Genomic DNA, 19,594 nt, shown 5'->3' with positions numbered 1-19,594 from the left:
CTCAACCTGGGTACCGCCCACCAGCAGCAGCCCATTGTGTAGACTCGGCTTGGGATCCAAAGGAGCTGGGTCAGGAAGAACCATTGGGCACCCCTTACGAAGCCCTCATGGTACAATCTGTTATTACGGACAACAGGGAACACCATTGTCAGCTGGTCATGGGCGACAGCCCTGAGCCGGAGGGGCCCTGGAGGGAGCTGGGCAGAAAGAGGCACCGCCGGCCACCCTTCAAGAAGAAGAGGTCCTGGAAGCCGTATAACAAGCTGACCTGGGAGGAGAAGAAGCGACTGGAGGAGAGGGAGTCGCAGCGGGCGTCCCAGATGCGTGCCGAGATGTTCGCCAAGGGCCCACCGGTGGCCCCTTACACCACCACCCAGTTCCTGATGATGAAGGACCACGTGGAGAGCCTGCAGGACATGAGCAAGCAGGAGCTGATCCGTGAGTACATAGAGCTGGAGGAGTGCATAAGCCGCATGGAGGAGGAGAACAACCACCTGAGGTCACAGCAGGCTGACCCCCCCAGGCTCCATGAACTGGAGATGGAGCTGGAGAAGCTCCAAGAGGAGAACCGGCGGCTGCGGAGGGAGCAGGGGGTGGCTGACCTTATGGGGCTCTGAGTCCCCTCTCTTCCCCCCCCCCCCCGGACTCTGAGCACCAGTGCTACAACAAATATAACTTTTTCTTTTTATGAATCTCCTGGGATTGTCACTTCAGAGCCATAACCTGCCCCCTCCCATAGCGGGACACCTAGACGGCGGCGCACAGACCCATTCGCTGTCTTCACACTGACTTCTGGTGACTTTTCAGATCGCACAAAGACTTGGGGACTGACCGGCGTGTGATCTGACGACCCGGTGACATACCTGAGTCTGAAGCAGTTGCCAAGGGAGGTCAGTCATGCCAAACGGAGTTAACCTCTGACTAATAGCTCTGAACCCGTCAACCCTACTGGACCAGGGAAGGTCCAACCGGGTTTGCCGGAGCAGGGAGCAAAAGGGGGGCCATTGTGATACATTTGCCTATATGTCTCAGTTTACTGCTCCCTGCTAGCCAGGTTATTGATGTGCTAATGTCCCCTCACTATTTCTAAAGGTTAATTGATCTATTGTGTTGTGTGAAGGAGAGCTGGGTTTAAGTGGCTTGTGTTAATTATTCTGATTGCTTCATTGTGGTAATTATCTCTCTATATGCGGGGTCGAGCGGTCTGGTTGATGTATTCAGTACAGCTAGTGCTCAGCGTCATTGATGTCATTGTCTAAAGAAAATGTGTTTCAGCATCGGCCCCGTCGTGTCTACCTATAATCTGTATGGAAGCCCCAGTGTGAGGGGGGCGGAGATTTGTCATTGTAACAGTTTTGGAAATGACATATAAGCTGTGTGTTATAACATTAAAGTCTGTGTTGTTCAAGCAGTAAGCTGGTCTCATGTGTGGCTTTCTGGGCGATTCCAGGGATATCCCTCCTCGTGGAATATTGGGGTGATTTTCGTTATGGGAAGAAGGGAACGTTGACGGGGATATCATACCGATACCGTCACACTATACAACCACATTTCAGTTTTGGTTAGATACTCCGAAAGGGTTAATGACATATAAAAGGGATGCAGACACTGACACTTTCCTCATTTGAACCCTGAAAAGCAGCCGATTGGAAATTAAAAAGTCATTCCCATTCATTCTCTTTGTACTTGGACACAGACAACGAGCTATTCAGAACAACAAAACTTAAGACTCTACCACAGTTTGTTAAAACCCTTGCAATGTATATAGATCACCCAGAGGGGGAATGTCTTTTTCGCAAAAAAAGTGGCGTTACTCTTCAAGTTACCATCCATGGCTAGAATTTCATCTGATTCCTGCAGACTCTGATTCAGCTGAAATCCGAGCCATGGGTGGCCCTTAAAGCTGGGCTCAACAAAATTTAAAGGGGTTGTAAACCCTTGTGTTTTTTCACCATAATGCATTCTATGCATTAAGGTGAAAAAACTTCTTCTAGTGACCGGCCCCCCAGTTTTACATCCCTGAGCCCTGGAATTTCTCACGGCGGAGACGCGTTCTTCCTCTGCCCAGGGTTCTCGGTTCTTGATTGGATAGATTGATAGCAGCATAGACATTGGCTCCCACTGCTGTCAATCAAATCTGAATGCTGGACTTGGGAGCGCGCCCGCAAGGTAACCTCCCGGGAGAGCGCTTCTCCTAGGGGGTTTGTGCGGGGTGGAGCCACGAGAGCGGCTGAGGGACCCCAGAAGTCAAGGATCGAAAGGCGAGTATGAAATGTTTGTTCGTTAAAAAAAAAAAAATCACAATTACTTTAAAAGTTGACAGGGCTGGGTGAAAAATTATCATCAGCTGAACAGGAACCGCTTCCCATCAGATGCAGGTACATGTTTAGGTACTCAGGCAGCTGCAGGTGCCGACCATCTGAATACAATATTGCAGATTCTTTTAGTGCCCATTCACACCAGAACACAGTGTGGGAAACCTGCATTCCACATGCGTTTCCCACACTACATTCAAAACTTACTGTAGTTGCGATCTGCGGCAGGTGTCAATATCAAGTTAACAACACCCCAAATGCAGGTTCCAGTCCGTTTGCCTGCACTGGATTGCATGGTACAAAAGTAACATGCATCTGGTTGCAGCATGTTTTTAAAAAAGTGCATGCATATTTTTGGTGCAGTCCAATGTGATTAAAAGGAGAAGTACAGCCAAAGCGCATTTAGCTGTACTTCTCCTGGTGATCACAAGAGTGCGGTTTGTTCTGCACCATTGTGACCCTTTTCAGCAGACAGCAGGCTAAAGTCCTCTGTTGACTGATGTCACAGAGCCAGTCCAGGCTCGGGCAAGATTGCCACAATAAAGTCGGGATCTGCCCGCATGCCCAGACCAACACCCGGCTTAGCCTCTCAGCTCATGGAGCTCTGAGAACCAAGGGATCAGCGGTGTTTGATTGTTTGGTTCTCAGCCTTAGAGCCGGTGGGGGTTCCGATGGTGCATGCACCTAGGTAAGTACGGTTGAGGGGGAAAAAAAACAAAAACAAACACAACTTCTCTTTTAAGCCCATTCAAAATGAATAGGCTGAAATCGCGCAGAACTGCTTGTGCCTGGTGTGAACTGGCCCTAAATCCTCAAAATATTATATATATATATGTCAGTGGCACTTTAACTCCCCCTTTAAAAAAAGTTAGTGATACTTTGAATCCAGTAATCATTGGTGGTCTGTGGCCCTTTAAGATTCCACACCATCCATCTGCCGAACCTCCTTCCTGCTGCATTTACAAAACCATTCAGCCTTTGGAGGAAGGAAATCTTCAAGTTATGAAGGATGCCAGAGTATCCAAAACAACTGGTGGACAGCTATAGAAGTTAAGCATGTGCAGGATCATACATCAGTACTATGGAGATAAACCGAACATATTCTAATCAAAGAAAAAGGACAATACATACAATGAGCTCCCGATATTTCTTTTTCAATGACTGGTGCCTCTCCCGTAGCTGGTTTGCCATCAGCCTGTACTGGTCCCTCTCTTGCTGGCATGTGTCCAGCTCTTTGGAAAGGATGAGTAAAGCCTCTTTCTTGCTCTCAAGCTTCCTTTTACACACAAGGAACTGAAAAAAGAAAAGAAGAACATTGATTAAAACTACAGAGTTTATTTTAAGTATCTACAGTAATTTCCCCAAATAATGATGTTTATTGAAGCTTGCCAGTCCTTAAGATGGTGTAGTGACTGCATTCGTTTTCTTATTTTAAGTGTTTAACTTTGTTTTCACCTGATGATCCTATGAATAACATAATTCCTGAGGGGCTATGCTCATTTCTCCAATGTACTATGGAGGTATCCACAGTGTCACCCAGGCTGGATAGTAAACATATCTGCCTTTGTTAACCTCCTTTACCCACTTCTCTCCCAGCCCCTGGGTGCTTTTAACTGGGTATTAAAGCCCAGGGCGGACTGGCTGATCACGTGACCATTGTGATTGGCTGTCAGAGTGGTCACATGATGGGGAGCTGGTCCTGCCAGCTCCCGATCCATTACTAGAGACAGCTCAATCACTATGCTGGGGGTGTGTTCAGCAAGGATGAGCTCCGGCGTGTTCGCACAGCCCACGTGCAGAGCCCGCCAGGAAGTCGGCACAGCACTGCGCTAATCACAGGCAGGGAGACATTTCCAGATCTCTGCACTGAGATTAGAGGGATCAAACACCACGGATCGCTCAGTTCTCCCACTCCGCTCTGTGCAGAGAGCTGGTGACTGTCAGTCACTGCCTCTCTGCTTGCCCCTTCAGTGCTCAATGGAAGCACTGAGCTGTGCAGGAGTCAGTCTCTTGGCGGTTCACTAAGAGGCTGAGTCAGCTGCCAGTCCAGGCTGCTGATTGGATCCAGAATATAAAAATCAGGAACGATACAGTGCCTGGACTGGCTGAGTGATGTCAGCTGACAGCATATTTTAACCCACTGTCAGCTGAAAACGGGTCATAGGACTGCAGAACAAACTGCACTCTTGTGATCCATAGCCTAAATAGCTTTGGTTATACTTCTCCTTTAATAAAATGTGCCTTGGATGTTGTAATGAATAAGGCAGCTGCATCTTGATTTTATTCTTCCCCCTTTTATGCAGCACAAGCAATGCACAATGCTGAATCGCAGCACCTGTAAGCTGAACAGTAGATTAAGTGCCGGTTCACACAAGTCGCCCGACTTCCATCCAACTCTGAAGCCGACCCGTACAGTGTAGCGCTCCTTCAGTGCGGCTTGCAAAACGACTTCTGTATGCAAATCAATGCAAGCCGCTTCAAAGTCGCCCCCAAGTAGTACAGGAACCTTTTTCTAAGTGAGAGCGACTTGAGGCGCTCCTATTAGAACGGTTCCATTGTACTGAATGGAACGCGACTTGTCAGGTTGACAAGTCGCCTGACAGGTTGCCCGTGTGAACCGGTGATCTGCCGTGCTGGTTCCAGGTATCACGGAAGTTCCAGCGCATGCGCGAACTGATGCGCTGAGATGGTTCCAGCCATCGGGAAAGTTCCTTCAAGCACTGCGCAGGTGCAAACTTGTTGACGGAAATCCCCGAACGGCGGGCGGCATCCAGGGCGACGTGGACTTAGAGGAAAGTGGCCAGTCGGCCTCACGTCCTTGCTTCGCTCGCTCGGCCTCCTGGCTCTTTTTTTAACATGCCGGGCGAGGTTCGGGGATTTCCGTCGGGAAGTTTGCGCCTGCGCAGTCAGTGGAGGAACTTCCCCCATAGGGGAACATTGAGGACAAGTCACCGGCACTTATAGTAGGGAAAGGTATCTGGATGTTACCTGATATGTGCATGCCCAGGACTGCGATGTCGATTCGCTTAGGGCTAGCTTACATCAGCATTGCTCTCTGAAGAGCACTTAACTAGTGGATCACTCCTCAGAGGGCATTTGACAGGCAGAAACAAGACATTGGGGATAATTTTTCCTGCACCTTGATGTAAAGCACGGAGGCCATGGCATATGTACCAGTGTTAATTTTGGCAGCAAATTTTTATTTAGTTTTAGTCTTAAGACTAAAATGGCATTTTAGTTTTAGTCCTGTTTTAGTCTTAGTCGTATTTAGTTGAATAAAACTCCAATACATTTTCGTCTACTAAATTGTCCTACGTTTTAGTCGACTAAAATCTAATAGGTGTAATTAAATTATAATGCATTAGTTAACATTTCTGTACAATTTCCAAACTCATCACGATCGGAAATTCCAACAAACAAAACCGTGGATTTTTTATGACGGATGTTGGCTCAAACTAGTGTTGCATACACACGACACGGTCACACAAATCTTGTCGAAAATTCCAAACATCAAGAACGCGGTGACGTACAATACTACGACTAGCCGAGAAAAATTAAGTTCAATGATTCCGAGCATGTGTAGGATTTTTGTGCGTCGAAATTGCATACAGATGATCGGAATTTCCGATAAGAACTTTTGTTGTCGGAAAATTTGAGAACCAGCTCTTAAATTTTTGTGGTCGGAAATTCCGACAGCAAATGTCCGATGGAGCCTACACACGGTCGGAATTTCCGACCAAAAGCTCACATCAAACATGTTGTCGGAATTTCCGATTGTGTGTATGCGGCATTAGTCTAAAATGGCATTAGTCGTATTTTGGTCATCTCAGTTGTTTTAGTTAACTAAAATATTTTAGTAGACAAAATGAACACTGATATGTACTCCCCTCTCTGCTGCCCTATCCCCATCATAAGGGGAAGACATAAAAACCCAGCTCAGTGGCAGATTTGAAGTGTATTCACTATATCTGGTCTCCCACATTACACAGAGCATGGAAATGCAATATAGAGGTGGAGCTTTTGGCACGTTTCTTCCAGACACTAGGGCCGGGATTCAGAGAGCTTGGCGTATCTTTTGTGCGGCGTAGAGCATCCGATATGCGCTACGCCGACGTAACATAGAGTGGCTCGTACTGTATTCACAAAGCACTTGCTCCCTTTCTTACGTCGGCGTAACGTAAAATGGCCAGCGTAAGCCCGCGTAATTCAGAGTAGCAAGGCAGTGGGCGTGTTGTATTATAATGAAGCGTGGCCCCCATGTAAATGCATGGCCGAACGAACGGCGCATGCGCGCGCATGCTCAGAATCACGTCGAATTTACTCCCTATGATACGCTGGGTCCATTCATGCGACGTGAACGTAACCTACGCCCAGCCCCATTCATGTAAACAACGTAAATTACGACGGCTGTTCCGACGTCCATACCTTAACACGACTCACCCCTGCTTTATGAGGGGTAAACTTACGCCGGACGTACGCCTTACATAAACGGCATAGCTTACTGCGACGGGCGTAAGTACATTCGTGAATCGGCGTATCTTGCTCATTTACATATTCGACGCGTAAATCTACGGAAGCGCCCCTAGCGGCCAGCGTAAATATGCACCCAAGATACGACGGCATAGGAGACTTACGTCGGTCGTATCTTGGCCAAATTCAGGCGTATCTGTGTTCCAGAATACGCATATAGATACGACGGCGCACAGTTGGACTTACGACGGCGTATCTGGAGATATGCCGTCGTAAGTCCTTTCTGAATCCGGGCCATAATTTCTGGTAATAGGAACACATGCCGGATTCTGGTTGCGGCAAAGTAAGATCCTAGTCTTACTTGCAGGCCATACTGATGCCGATTGGGCACCTTTTCATGTAAGAGACCATCTTTATTTTTAATGATTTTTTTGTCCCTATATGTTTAAGAAATTTGCTACAATGAGTATCTTTCTTCTTTTGGGGCATATTCTGATACACATGAGACCCATAGGAAGGAAAGTTTTATATCATCCAAAATTGGGTTTTCCTGATTATGCGAAGAGTAAGCCGAAGTAGGTGGAAGTGGGCGTGAGCCATGCTAATGAGGCTTGACCCCATGCAAATGATGGGCGGAGTGCCAGACAAGTACTTAAAATGAACGGCGCATGTGCCGTCCCGTGGACGTATCCCAGTGCGCATGCTCACAATCACGTCGAAACAACTGGCTAAGATACGTCGAATCACGGCCTACGATGTGAACGTAACCTACGCCCAGCCCTATTCACGTACTACCTAAACGACTTAAATACGACGGCTTGTGTTCCCTGGTCCATACCTTTGCATGGGTTGCACCTCATAGATGGGAAATAACTTTACGCCGGACGTACGACTTACGCAAACCGTGTATATTATGCGCCGGGCGCAAGTACGTTCGTGAATCGCCGTATCTCCCTCATTTACATATTTGAATAGAAAATCAATGGGAGCGCCAAATGCGTCCAGCGTAAATATGCGCCCACTCTACGCCGGCATAGGCAAGTTACGCCTGTGGACTGAAGCCTGTTTTAAGGCGTATCTTAGTTCTGTGGGCACGGCGCACAGATACGACGGTGCATATTTACACTTACGCGGCGTACCTCGAGATACGTCGGCGTAAGTGCTTTGTGAATCCGGGCCATAGTTTTTATATATTTTGTATTAGTGGGATACAATGCTTAATCACTAGCGCCCCTTATATTTCATATCAGTTTTCATCATGGTAAACAGGACAAACAGAGAGGGTGAAGCCGAACAGGGGAAAAGGCAGCAATAATAATAATAAAATAAAAACTGACAGGGGTTCCAATCCCTCTCCACACTATGTAAAATAATAAAAAACAAATAGATACACTAAGCCAGCCATACATGACTGCAATTTCACTAATTCCTACTGAATTGGATGAAATTAGTGCCATGTGTGGCCCTGTCAGCAACCAAAATGTAAATATAAATAATAAATAACATCCATTGAGCATGGATGGATGAACCTATTGAGAGAAATTTCCTTTAATGATCACGTCACCTTGGGTCCCTAGTTTTGCCTGTCAAATGTTTGGAAGAGATACAGGTCTATGTGGCCTGGACAAGCACAATTGAAAAAGTATCTTAACAAAAGTGACAGCTGTCGTGTTGCTGAGGGTTGATTTACTAAAACTGTTTTTGTGTAAATATTCACTTTATTTATCCAATCATGTGGAAAGAACATTCCTGTTTACCTATTTGATCTGCACATGGTTGGATAATAGAAGTAAATGTCACTCAATGTGGAAAGATTCTCAGTCCTAGCACTGACCACCAACGGAAAGGGGGGACAGTCCTAGCACTGACCACCAACGGAAGGGGGACAGTCCTAGCACTGACCACCAACGGAAGGGGGGACATTCCTAGCACTGACCACCAACGGAAGGGGGACAGTCCTAGCACTGACCACCAACGGAAGGGGGGACATTCCTAGCACTGACCACCAACGGAAAGGGAGACAGTCCTAGCACTGACCACCAACGGAAAGGGAGACAGTCCTAGCACTGAGCACCAACGGAAAGGGAGACAGTCCTAGCACTGAGCACCAACGGAAAGGGGGGACAGTCCTAGCACTGACCACCAACGGAAGGGGGACAGTCCTAGCACTGACCACCAACGGAAGGGGGACAGTCCTAGCACTGACCACCAACGGAAGGGGGGACATTCCTAGCACTGACCACCAACGGAAAGGGAGACAGTCCTAGCACTGACCACCAACGGAAAGGGAGACAGTCCTAGCACTGACCACCAACGGAAAGGGGACAGTCCTAGCACTGACCACCAACGGAAAGGGGACAGTCCTAGCACTGACCACCAACGGAAAGGGGACAGTCCTAGCACTGAGCACCAACGGAAAGGGGGGACAGTCCTAGCACTGAGCACCAACGGAAAGGGGACATTCCTAGCACTGAGCACCAACGGAAAGGGGGACAGTCCTAGCACTGAGCACCAACGGAAAGGGGACATTCCTAGCACTGAGCACCAACGGAAGGGGGACAGTCCTAGCACTGAGCACCAACGGAAGGGGGACAGTCCTAGCACTGAGCACCAACGGAAGGGGGACAGTCCTAGCACTGAGCACCAACGGAAAGGGGGGACAGTCCTAGCACTGAGCACCAACGGAAAGGGGGGACAGTCCTAGCACTGAGCACCAACGGAAAGGGGGGACAGTCCTAGCACTGACCACCAACGGAAGGGGGACAGTCCTAGCACTGACCACCAACGGAAAGGGGACAGTCCTAGCACTGACCACCAACGGAAAGGGGACAGTCCTAGCACTGAGCACCAACGGAAAGGGGGGACATTCCTAGCACTGAGCACCAACGGAAAGGGGACATTCCTAGCACTGAGCACCAACGGAAAGGGGGACAGTCCTAGCACTGAGCACCAACGGAAAGGGGGGACAGTCCTAGCACTGAGCACCAACGGAAAGGGGACATTCCTAGCACTGAGCACCAACGGAAAGGGGGACAGTCCTAGCACTGAGCACCAACGGAAAGGGGGGACAGTCCTAGCACTGAGCACCAACGGAAAGGGGACATTCCTAGCACTGAGCACCAACGGAAAGGGGGACAGTCCTAGCACTGAGCACCAACGGAAAGGGGACATTCCTAGCACTGAGCACCAACGGAAAGGGGACATTCCTAGCACTGAGCACCAACGGAAAGGGGGACAGTCCTAGCACTGAGCACCAACGGAAAGGGGGACAGTCCTAGCACTGAGCACCAACGGAAAGGGGACATTCCTAGCACTGAGCACCAACGGAAGGGGGACAGTCCTAGCACTGACCACCAACGGAAGGGGGACAGTCCTAGCACTGAGCACCAACGGAAAGGGGGGACAGTCCTAGCACTGAGCACCAACGGAAAGGGGGGACAGTCCTAGCACTGAGCACCAACGGAAAGGGGGGACAGTCCTAGCACTGAGCACCAACGGAAAGGGGGGACAGTCCTAGCACTGACCACCAACGGAAGGGGGACAGTCCTAGCACTGACCACCAACGGAAAGGGGACAGTCCTAGCACTGACCACCAACGGAAAGGGGACAGTCCTAGCACTGAGCACCAACGGAAAGGGGGGACAGTCCTAGCACTGAGCACCAACGGAAAGGGGACATTCCTAGCACTGAGCACCAACGGAAAGGGGACATTCCTAGCACTGAGCACCAACGGAAAGGGGGACAGTCCTAGCACTGAGCACCAACGGAAAGGGGGACAGTCCTAGCACTGAGCACCAACGCAAGGGGGGACAGTCCTAGCACTGACCACCAACGGAAGGACCCCTGCACTCTGTGCTGTACATTACATACTCCAGACGCCTGCACTCTGTGCCGTACATTACATACTCCAGACCCCTGCACTCTGTGCTGTACATTACATACTCCAGACCCCTGCACTCTGTGCTGTACATTACATACTCCAGACCCCTGCACTCTGTGCCGTACATTACATACTCCGGACCCCTTGCACTCTGTGCCGTACATTACATACTCCGGACCCCTGCACTCTGTGCTGTACATTACATACTCCAGACCCCTGCACTCTGTGCCGTACATTACATACTCCGGACCCCTTGCACTCTGTGCCGTACATTACATACTCCGGACCCCTTGCACTCTGTGCCGTACATTACATACTCCGGACCCCTTGCACTCTGTGCCGTACATTACATACTCCGGACCCCTGCACTCTGTGTTGTACATTACATACTCCAGACGCCTGCACCGTACATTACATACTCCGGACCCCTGCACTCTGTGCTGTACATTACATGCTCCGGACCCCTGCACTCTGTGCCGTACATTACATACTCCGGACCCCTGCACTCTGTGCCGTACATTACATACTCCGGACCCCTGCACTCTGTGCCGTACATTACATACTCCAGACCCCTGCACTCTGATGCACACTATTATAGATTACATACAGTGGGTGGCTATGGCGTGGTTGGAATGACATGGTCAGGGAGCCCTGCATGCTGCACATTGTGCTGTATATATTCTGCAATGTGTACACTGTGCTATACATGACATCCCTGAACTGGCACTACATTGAGAAGGAAATTTTCCGGTCACAGGTGAGAAAGGAGTATGAATGGTGTGTGGGCTCATGTAGATGATACGGTGATATATGTGGTGATATACGGTGTACAGTACCGGGCTCACTATGACAGTAGCTGGGGGGGGGGGGGGGATGTGTGTACAGGGTGATGATGATGGTTGTACATCACACATCCGTCCTTCTCTCCTCCTCACCTCCCAGTCCCGACCATCATCTGCATCTCCCCCTCCTCCGCTCCTCATGATGCTGCCCCGGGTTACTCTTTCCACCTGCAGCACCCGACAGCCCAACCTCGGGGATCCCGGGACCCGCGCATGCGCGCTGGCACCTCCGCCGACGTTCCAGGCCGGGGTTGGATCAGCCGCAAGCCAATAGGAGAGGGAAAAGCTAGAAACGAGCAGGGTGAGGGTCTATTCCCGGTCAGGAAGGATTCCTCCTATGACGTCACCAGGGACCGTTCTGATTACCTTATCAGAGTGATTGCAGACAGCTACTGTCCTCTGGTCATATAATGAATGTACAATATAGTATAATACTGAGTGTAATAATAGTAATACTGAGCACAGGTGGAAACAGGACTGTGCAGAATGTAAATCATGAGAGAACTATGGAGGCTGCCATTCCTCACAAATGCAGGTTCCTCACTCACTGACCTGGAACTAGCATGCAGATACAGTCTTCTTTCTTTCTAGCACTCTCTTCATGTGCACACCTGTTCCTGGTCAATGTAGGGTCACCTCCAGTCTGGTTGTGGATTGAACAGTTCGGCCCTTTACACGCATTATGTCACGCTTTAACATGTGTTGCATTAAAGGTTAGTTCACCTTTACCAAACAACAACTGCCTATGCAAAAATAGGATGACCTTGCTATTGATGTAGGCCAGCGATGGCAAACCTTGGCACCCCAGATGTTTTGGAACTACATTTCCCATGATGCTCATGCACTCTGCAGTGTAGGTGAGCATCATGACAAATGTAGTTCCAAAACATGTGAGGGGCCAAGGTTCGCCATCACTGGTGTATTTACGTACTTCATGAAATCTGACAATTCCCAGGACCTTGCTAAGAGATGCCTAGTCCGGTGTTTCTCAACTCCAGTCCTCAAGGCGCCCCAACAGGTCATGTTTTCAGGATTGTGGCAATTACTAAGGCAGTGAAACTGATCAAATCACCTGTGCAAAATAATGGAAATCCTGAAAACATGACCTGTTGGGGCGCCTTGAGGACTGGAGTTGAGAAACACTGGCCTAGTCTGTTACTGCTCACCTCCACCATCACAGGAGCAAACTCTTTAAGTGATGTAAACACCCTCACATACCCTTTCTCTGATGTAACCCCTCACATACCCTTTCTCTGATGTAACCCCTCACATACCCTTTCTCTGATGTATACCCCCTCACATACCCTTTCTCTGATGTAAACCCCCCTCACATACCCTTTCTCTGATGTAAACCCCCTCACATACCCTTTCTCTGATGTAAACCCCCTCACATACCCTTTCTCTGATGTAACCCCTCACATACTCTTTCTCTGATGTAAACCCCCTCACATACTCTTTCTCTGATGTAAACCCCCTCACATACCCTTTCTCTGATGTAAACCCCCTCACATACTCTTTCTCTGATGTAAACCCCCTCACATACTCTTTCTCTGATGTAAACCCCCTCATATATTCTTTCTCTGATGTAAACCTTCTCACAAACTCTTTCTCTGATTTAAACCCCCTCACATACTCTTTCTCTGATGTAAACCCCCTCACATACTCTTTCTCTGATGTAAACTCCCTCACAAACTCTTTCTCTGATGTAAACCCCCTCACATACTCTTTCTCTGATGTAAACCCCCTCATATACTCTTTCTCTGATGTAAACCCCCTCACATACTCTTTCTCTGATGTAAACCCACTCACAAACTCTTTCTCTGATGTAAACCCCCTCACATACTCTTTCTCTGATGTAAACCCCCTCACATACTCTTTCTCTGATGTAAACCCCCTCACAAACTCTTTCTCTGATGTAAACCCCCTCACAAACTCTTTCTCTGATGTAAACCCCCTCACATACTCTTTCTCTGATGTAAACCCCCTCACATACTCTTTCTCTGATGTAAACCCCCTCACATACTCTTTCTCTGATGTAAACCCCCTCACAAACTCTTTCTCTGATATAAACTCCCTCACATACTCTTTCTCTACCCTGATGAAGGAGCTCTGAGCTCAGCGATTGAGAGGCCACTGTGATGGTGAAGTGAAAAGTAACAGCTGGACCTCTATTAGCATGCTTTATGAGGTACATAAATGACCTTCACCTATAGTAAGGACATTATTTCACTATTGTCAGAGCCACACAGTTTGTTTTAATCTACCAACGCCCCTTAACTGCATAGGCAGTGTAGCGGCCTGCTACTTTTTAGCCAGTGCTGCTTTAAATTTAGAGGGTAGTCTGAGAGTTAGTTGACTCAGACTGTATGATTTTTCACTAAATTTGGGCCTCTGTTCCAGCCATGGATGCACTGTGAGTGACCACTATTGTAGTCTGGGGTGTCGTTATCACTCGTGACCTGATGGAGAAACTTGCCTTGTCGAGTTCCTCGACGGCCTAACAAGGAACTCGACGAGGAAAACGATGTGTTTCGCCCGTCAAGTTCCTCGGTCGTTTGTACGAGGCTTCAGGATTGGTAAAGGTTTTTTTTGCCCAAGGCAGAAATATTTCCTTATACCCATTAATAGCTTTCTCAAGGTACCCAATTGTGACTGTGTATATTGTTATCATTAATTTGTCATTACTAACTGGTATTGCTGCAAGCATTATTTCAAAATAGTCTTGGATGCAACCAGGATTTGGCTGACGAATGCTTGATTTAAACCTCTCTTCTCAAATAAGTTAAATTAGAGAGAGTTGAAACTACTTGCTTTGTGTCTGTGTGTCATTTAAATGTAAACACAACATGTCTGAACCTAGAGTGTCAGAGGGACTAGAGACTCTCTCTGCACAGGAGAACATGCATTGCCAAGCAACTCCAAAGGGGGCAGTGCTACACCGAGATTAAATTACACACAAGTGAACTCTTTTTACTAATTAGGTGACTTCTGAAGGCAATTGGTTCCACTAGATTTTAGTTAGGGGTATCAGAGTAAAGGGGGCTGAATGCAAATGCACGCCACACTTTTCAGATATTTATTTGTAAAAATGTATGAAAACCATTTATCATTTTACTTCCACTTCACAATTATGTGCCACTTTGTGTTGGTCTCTCTCATAAAATCCCAATAAAATACATTTACGTTTCTAGTTGTAACATGACAAAATGTGGAACATTTCAAGGGGTACGAATACTTTTTAAGGCACTGTATCTGCACATACAGTATGTGAACCTAGACTAATTGTAGAACTGACAGCTGGGCCCTTCTGCAGCACCTTTGACAGGATTTATTCATGAAAACATTGTTGCAATGTTACAGTTATTACAATGAATTCTGTTTGGTGCTTATCTGCAAAGTAGGCCTTTGATCCGCACAATGTCAATTACAGCAAATCTGCTTGTGTTAAAAAAAAGTGTTCTATAAAAGCGTTCCAGTTTTTAAATCCCCCACCCCCTTAGGATTTTAACATTTTTGCTTTTATATATGGGGTTCTCTCTTTGCTAGATTGGGATGTCTCTTTGCTGAATATATGGAAATGTTTCTTTGCTAGATTGGGATGTCTCTTTGGTGAATATATGGGTCTGTCTCTTTGTTGGATTGGGATGTCTCTTTGCTGGGGTGGGCCAACTCATTGCTGAATGTATGGGGATGTCTCTTTTAATGGATTGCATTAATTTTCATATAGTACGTTGTAAGAGTGTTAAAACAAAAGTGGGTGCACTGAAGGGCTCAGTCGGATGGCCAGTGGGTGCATTCAGTGGAACGGCCAGTGGGTACCCCAGATACCTATTCACTATACCCCTTATACCCCTTCACCATACCCCTTATACCCCTTCACCATACCCCAGATACCTATTCACTATACCCCTCATACCTCTTCACTACAGCCCAAATACCTATTCACTATACCCCTCATAGTGAGTGAGTGAGTGAAAAACTTATATAGCGCTACACATGCAAACTGAATCGCCTCTGGGCGCTTGTTTGACCACTTCTCCCTTGAGCTCAGAAGAGATGGGTTTTGATCTTTCTCCTAAAGGCCAAGTGGTTCTCCTCCAACCGAATGGAGGTTGGTAAAGTGTTCCAAAGTCGAGGGCCTTGGACAGCAAATCTTCTTTCTCCTTTGGACTTGTATCTGGTTTTGGGGATTTGGAGTAAATTTTGGTTGGAGGATCGCAGAGCGCGATTGGGGTTGTAGGCTTTTATTTTGTTGCATAGGTATTGGGGGGCATTTCCCCAAATACATTTATGCGTTAGACAGAGTGCTTTGAAAGTGATTCTGTCTTTCACTGGTAGCCAGTGAAGGCTTCTCAGTGATGGGGAGATTGATTCCCATGTTTTTTTCCCAGTCACCAGGTGCGCGGCCGTGTTCTGAACGACCTGCAGGCGCGTGATTTGGTACTTTGGGAGTCCGAGGTAGAGCCTGGAGTCCAGCCTGGAGTTAACAATTGTTCCTACCACGACTGCTATGTCTTCCTTAGGAATAAATGGAATTAGTCTGCGTAATAAGCGTAGCAGGTGGTGGGATCCGCTGACTACTGACCCTATTTGTGCATCCATTGTCATGTAGGTGTCAAAGAAGACCCCGAGACTTTTGACTTTGGTGCTGGGGGCGATGATTTTTCCTAGAATGGATGGGGGTGTCCAGGTTGTTGCTAGTTGATTCTTCCGATTGGCGTGATAGGAGAAGTTCTGTTTTTGAGCCGTTGAGTTTAAGATAACTCTTTGTCATCCAGTTCTCTATCAAAGAGAGACATTTCTCTAGATTGAGATGGTGATCCTTTTTGTTGCAGATACGAAAATACAGTTTTCATACCTCTTCACCATACCCCAGATACCTATTCACTATACCCCTTATACCCCTTCACCATACCCCTTATACCCCTTCACCATACCCCAGATACCTATTCACTATACCCCTTATACCCCTTCACTATACCCCTTATACCCCTTCACCATACCCCAGATACCTATTCACTATACCCCTTATACCCCTTCACCATACCCCTTATACCCCTTCACCATACCCCAGATACCTATTCACTATACCCCTCATACCTCTTCACTATACCCCACATACCTATTCACTATACCCCTCATACCTCTTCACTATACCCCAGATACCTATTCACTATACCCCTTATACCCCTTCACCATACCCCAGATATCTATTCACTATACCCCTCATACCTCTTCACTATACCCCAGATATCTATTCACTATACCCCTCATACCTCTTCACTACAGCCCAAATACCTATTTACTATACCCCTCATACCTCTTCACTATACCCCAGATACCTATTCACTATACCCCTTATACCCCTTCACCATACCCCAGATATCTATTCACTATACCTCTCATACCTCTTCACTAGATCCCAGATATCTATTCACTATACCTCTCATACCTCTTCACTATACCCCAGATATCTATTCACTATACCCCTCATACCTCTTCACTATACCCCACATACCTATTCACTATACCCCTCATACCTCTTCACTATACCCCAGATACCTATTCACTATACTCCTCACACCTAGTCATTACTATACCCTTCACGCCACTTCACTATACCCCAGATACGTATTTATTATACCCCCTAACACCTCTTCAATATACTCCTCACACCTACTCCTCACTTTACCCCTCACACCTCTTCACTGTATACACTTGATAGCTCACTGTACCCCTCTTACCTACTCTTCACTATACTCCTTACCTAAGAGCAGGGCTTTTTTTCAGCTCTGGCACCTCCAGCACTGAATGCATGTAATGGCAAGTGCTGGGGTGTGCTGGAGGGTCCATGGCTGCTGGGGGATCTATTGTTCCTGAAAAAGATCTATTTTTGTGTGGCAGTCTATTGTTGCTGGTTGGGCTTTGTTGCTGGGGGGGTCAATTGTTGCTGGAAGGGATCTACTGTTGAGGGAGCAGTCTATTGTTGCTGGCTGCTGGAGAGTCTATTGATGCTGGGCTGGGAAATCTGTTGTTGCTACCAGGGTCTATTGTTGTTGGGGTCCATTGTAGTTGAGGGAGCTGGGGAGGGTCTATTGCTGCTGATCTACTTTACTGCTTTTCTTGTTGTTAGTAACAAATTCCATACAAATGACTTAGCACCACAAAATGATACTTGGCTTTGTATTCTTTTCAAAGGGGCGGTATTAATAGGTAGGTAGGCGGTGGAACCAAGGTATGGTGCTTGAAGGTGGGTAGGGGTGGATACAAGAAGTAACTCAGAAGGAGGAGTTCCTGCACCTGTTCTCTGAGAAAAAAAGCCCTGTCTAAGGCCTCCTCTGCACATCCCCCCCAGTCCAGTGCCTCCTATGTAGCCCCCCCAAATGCAGGGCCTCTTCTGCACCCCGCCCTCTTAGTGTCCATCAGTGCCGCCTCCTATCAGTGCAGCCTCATCAGTGCCACCTCATCAGTGTCGCCTGATCAGTGCCCACCCGTGCTGCCAATCAATGTCCATCAGTGACTCCTCATCAGTGTCACCTATTAGTGCTGCCTACCAGTACTTATCAGTGCCGTCTATCAGTGCTTATCAGCGCTACCTATCAATGCCCATCAGTGCCGCCTATAAGTTCTGCCTAACAATGCCACCTATCAGTGCCCTTCAGTGCCACCTATCGTTGCCCATCAGTGCAGCCTCATCAGTGCCCACCAGTGCAGCTTTATCAGTGCCCATCAGTGCAGCTTTATCAGTGCCCATCAGTGCAGAATATTAGTGCAGTCTCATCAGTGCACAAGAAAAATTACCTGTTTGCAAAATGTTATAACTAACTATGAAAAAAATAATAATCCAATAATCCGTCTTTTTTTGCTTGTTTAGCAAAAAAAAATGTATATAGGTACAGCGTTGCATGACCGCACAATTGTCGTTCAAAATGTGACAGCACTGAAAGCTAAAAATTGGCCTGGGCAGGAAGAAGATACCTTTTCATAATGTATTAATGAATACCAATCTTTTTACATTTTTCTTATATCTGTTCAGTTTAGAAAAATATTTTCAGTATTGTGGTTCTTAGCAATACTGCCATCTACAGGCTGACAGGGCATGCTGGAATGTGTGGTTCCATAACAGCTGGTAGACTACGGTATTGAATGGCCCTTGTTTCCTACCTGTCAACACAAATGGTGTATACACAGTAGATGTGGCTGCATGTTCAGTTATATATTATACAAATTGTACGCACTACAAGCAGCAAGTGTGTTTGTTTCCATCTGTCCGCAGCTCATATCCAATTTTAGATTATGAAATGGGCCAGTAAATGCACCATAGCTGATGTACTGTACACTTAATGCTTATTGGATGTCATTAATGTCATTCTCTAACTCAAAGCCAGCCTACAGTTTGGATGTTGGGATCGTTGCTTATAGACTGTGCAGGGCCAAAACCTAGGAGGGGGAAAAAAACATCCAATATTTTATTTTGTAAACTGTATTTGCAAGTAAAGTTTGCCTTTGTTGGGTTTGATGGCAGTACTATAAGGGCTCATTTAGATTTGCAGTTGGGGGGCAGTAAAAACACACAGTTGAGCTGTGTTCTTACTGCCACCAACCGCCCTCCCCTTAAGCTGCAAGGGCAGCAGACGGGGCGCTCACATGCTGCAGCCGTGATGCTGTGTTTCGTGAGTGAGGAAAAAATTATCTCCCTGTCGCATTTAAAGAGCAGTACCCCAACATCCTAATCAAGCGTATAGGGTCACGCTGCAAACTCTCCGCAACCACATGTGTTTGCGGCGCAGTGGTGCCTGTCAAAAAAGCGGCTCAACCACAGATCGCCTTTTAGAGGTACAGCAGTCTTTCGGCACAGCTAAACCTAACCTCTCAGTCACAGTTGTTCATTTTGAGATGCATGAGTGCAGTACTCACCTCACTGACCAGGCCTTGCCAGTCACTCTCTGTGTGGTCATTTTTTACGATTGGCCGTCCTCTTGCGTGATTCTGCATTGCACTCTGGCCAATTTATAAGCACCAGTCATCCATAAACTGCTGCTTCCTGAGCCGGATCACCATTGCCTGCACTGTTTATTCTACGTCAG

The 19,594-nt window shown here is 47.3% G+C and overlaps 1 protein-coding gene across 4 annotated transcripts in view; it reads right to left on the bottom strand.

Annotated features, from left to right (window-relative positions):
* The window catches only part of CCDC149 (coiled-coil domain containing 149), a 106,220-nt gene extending 86,626 nt beyond the window's left edge, over positions 1 to 19,594 (bottom strand). For 2 of the 4 annotated variants that reach the window (XM_040335176.1, XM_040335178.1), the window contains exons 1-2: positions 19,425 to 19,594; positions 3,447 to 3,608 (exon numbers count right to left, since the gene is read on the bottom strand). In XM_040335176.1, the coding sequence (XP_040191110.1) occupies positions 3,447 to 3,608; positions 19,425 to 19,502 (240 nt within the window). In that variant the 5' untranslated portion in view covers positions 19,503 to 19,594. Of the gene's footprint in view, positions 1 to 3,446; positions 3,609 to 11,600; positions 11,766 to 19,424 lie in introns of those variants that run through there. The other 2 variants (XM_040335177.1, XM_040335179.1) reach the window with 2 other exon arrangements.

This window comes from Rana temporaria, chromosome 1 (assembly GCF_905171775.1).
Source record: "Rana temporaria chromosome 1, aRanTem1.1, whole genome shotgun sequence".
In the NCBI taxonomy this organism is placed as follows: Eukaryota; Metazoa; Chordata; class Amphibia; order Anura; family Ranidae; genus Rana; species Rana temporaria.
Note: the sequence above shows the minus strand (reverse complement) of the source record. Positions and strands in the feature narration are given on the sequence as shown.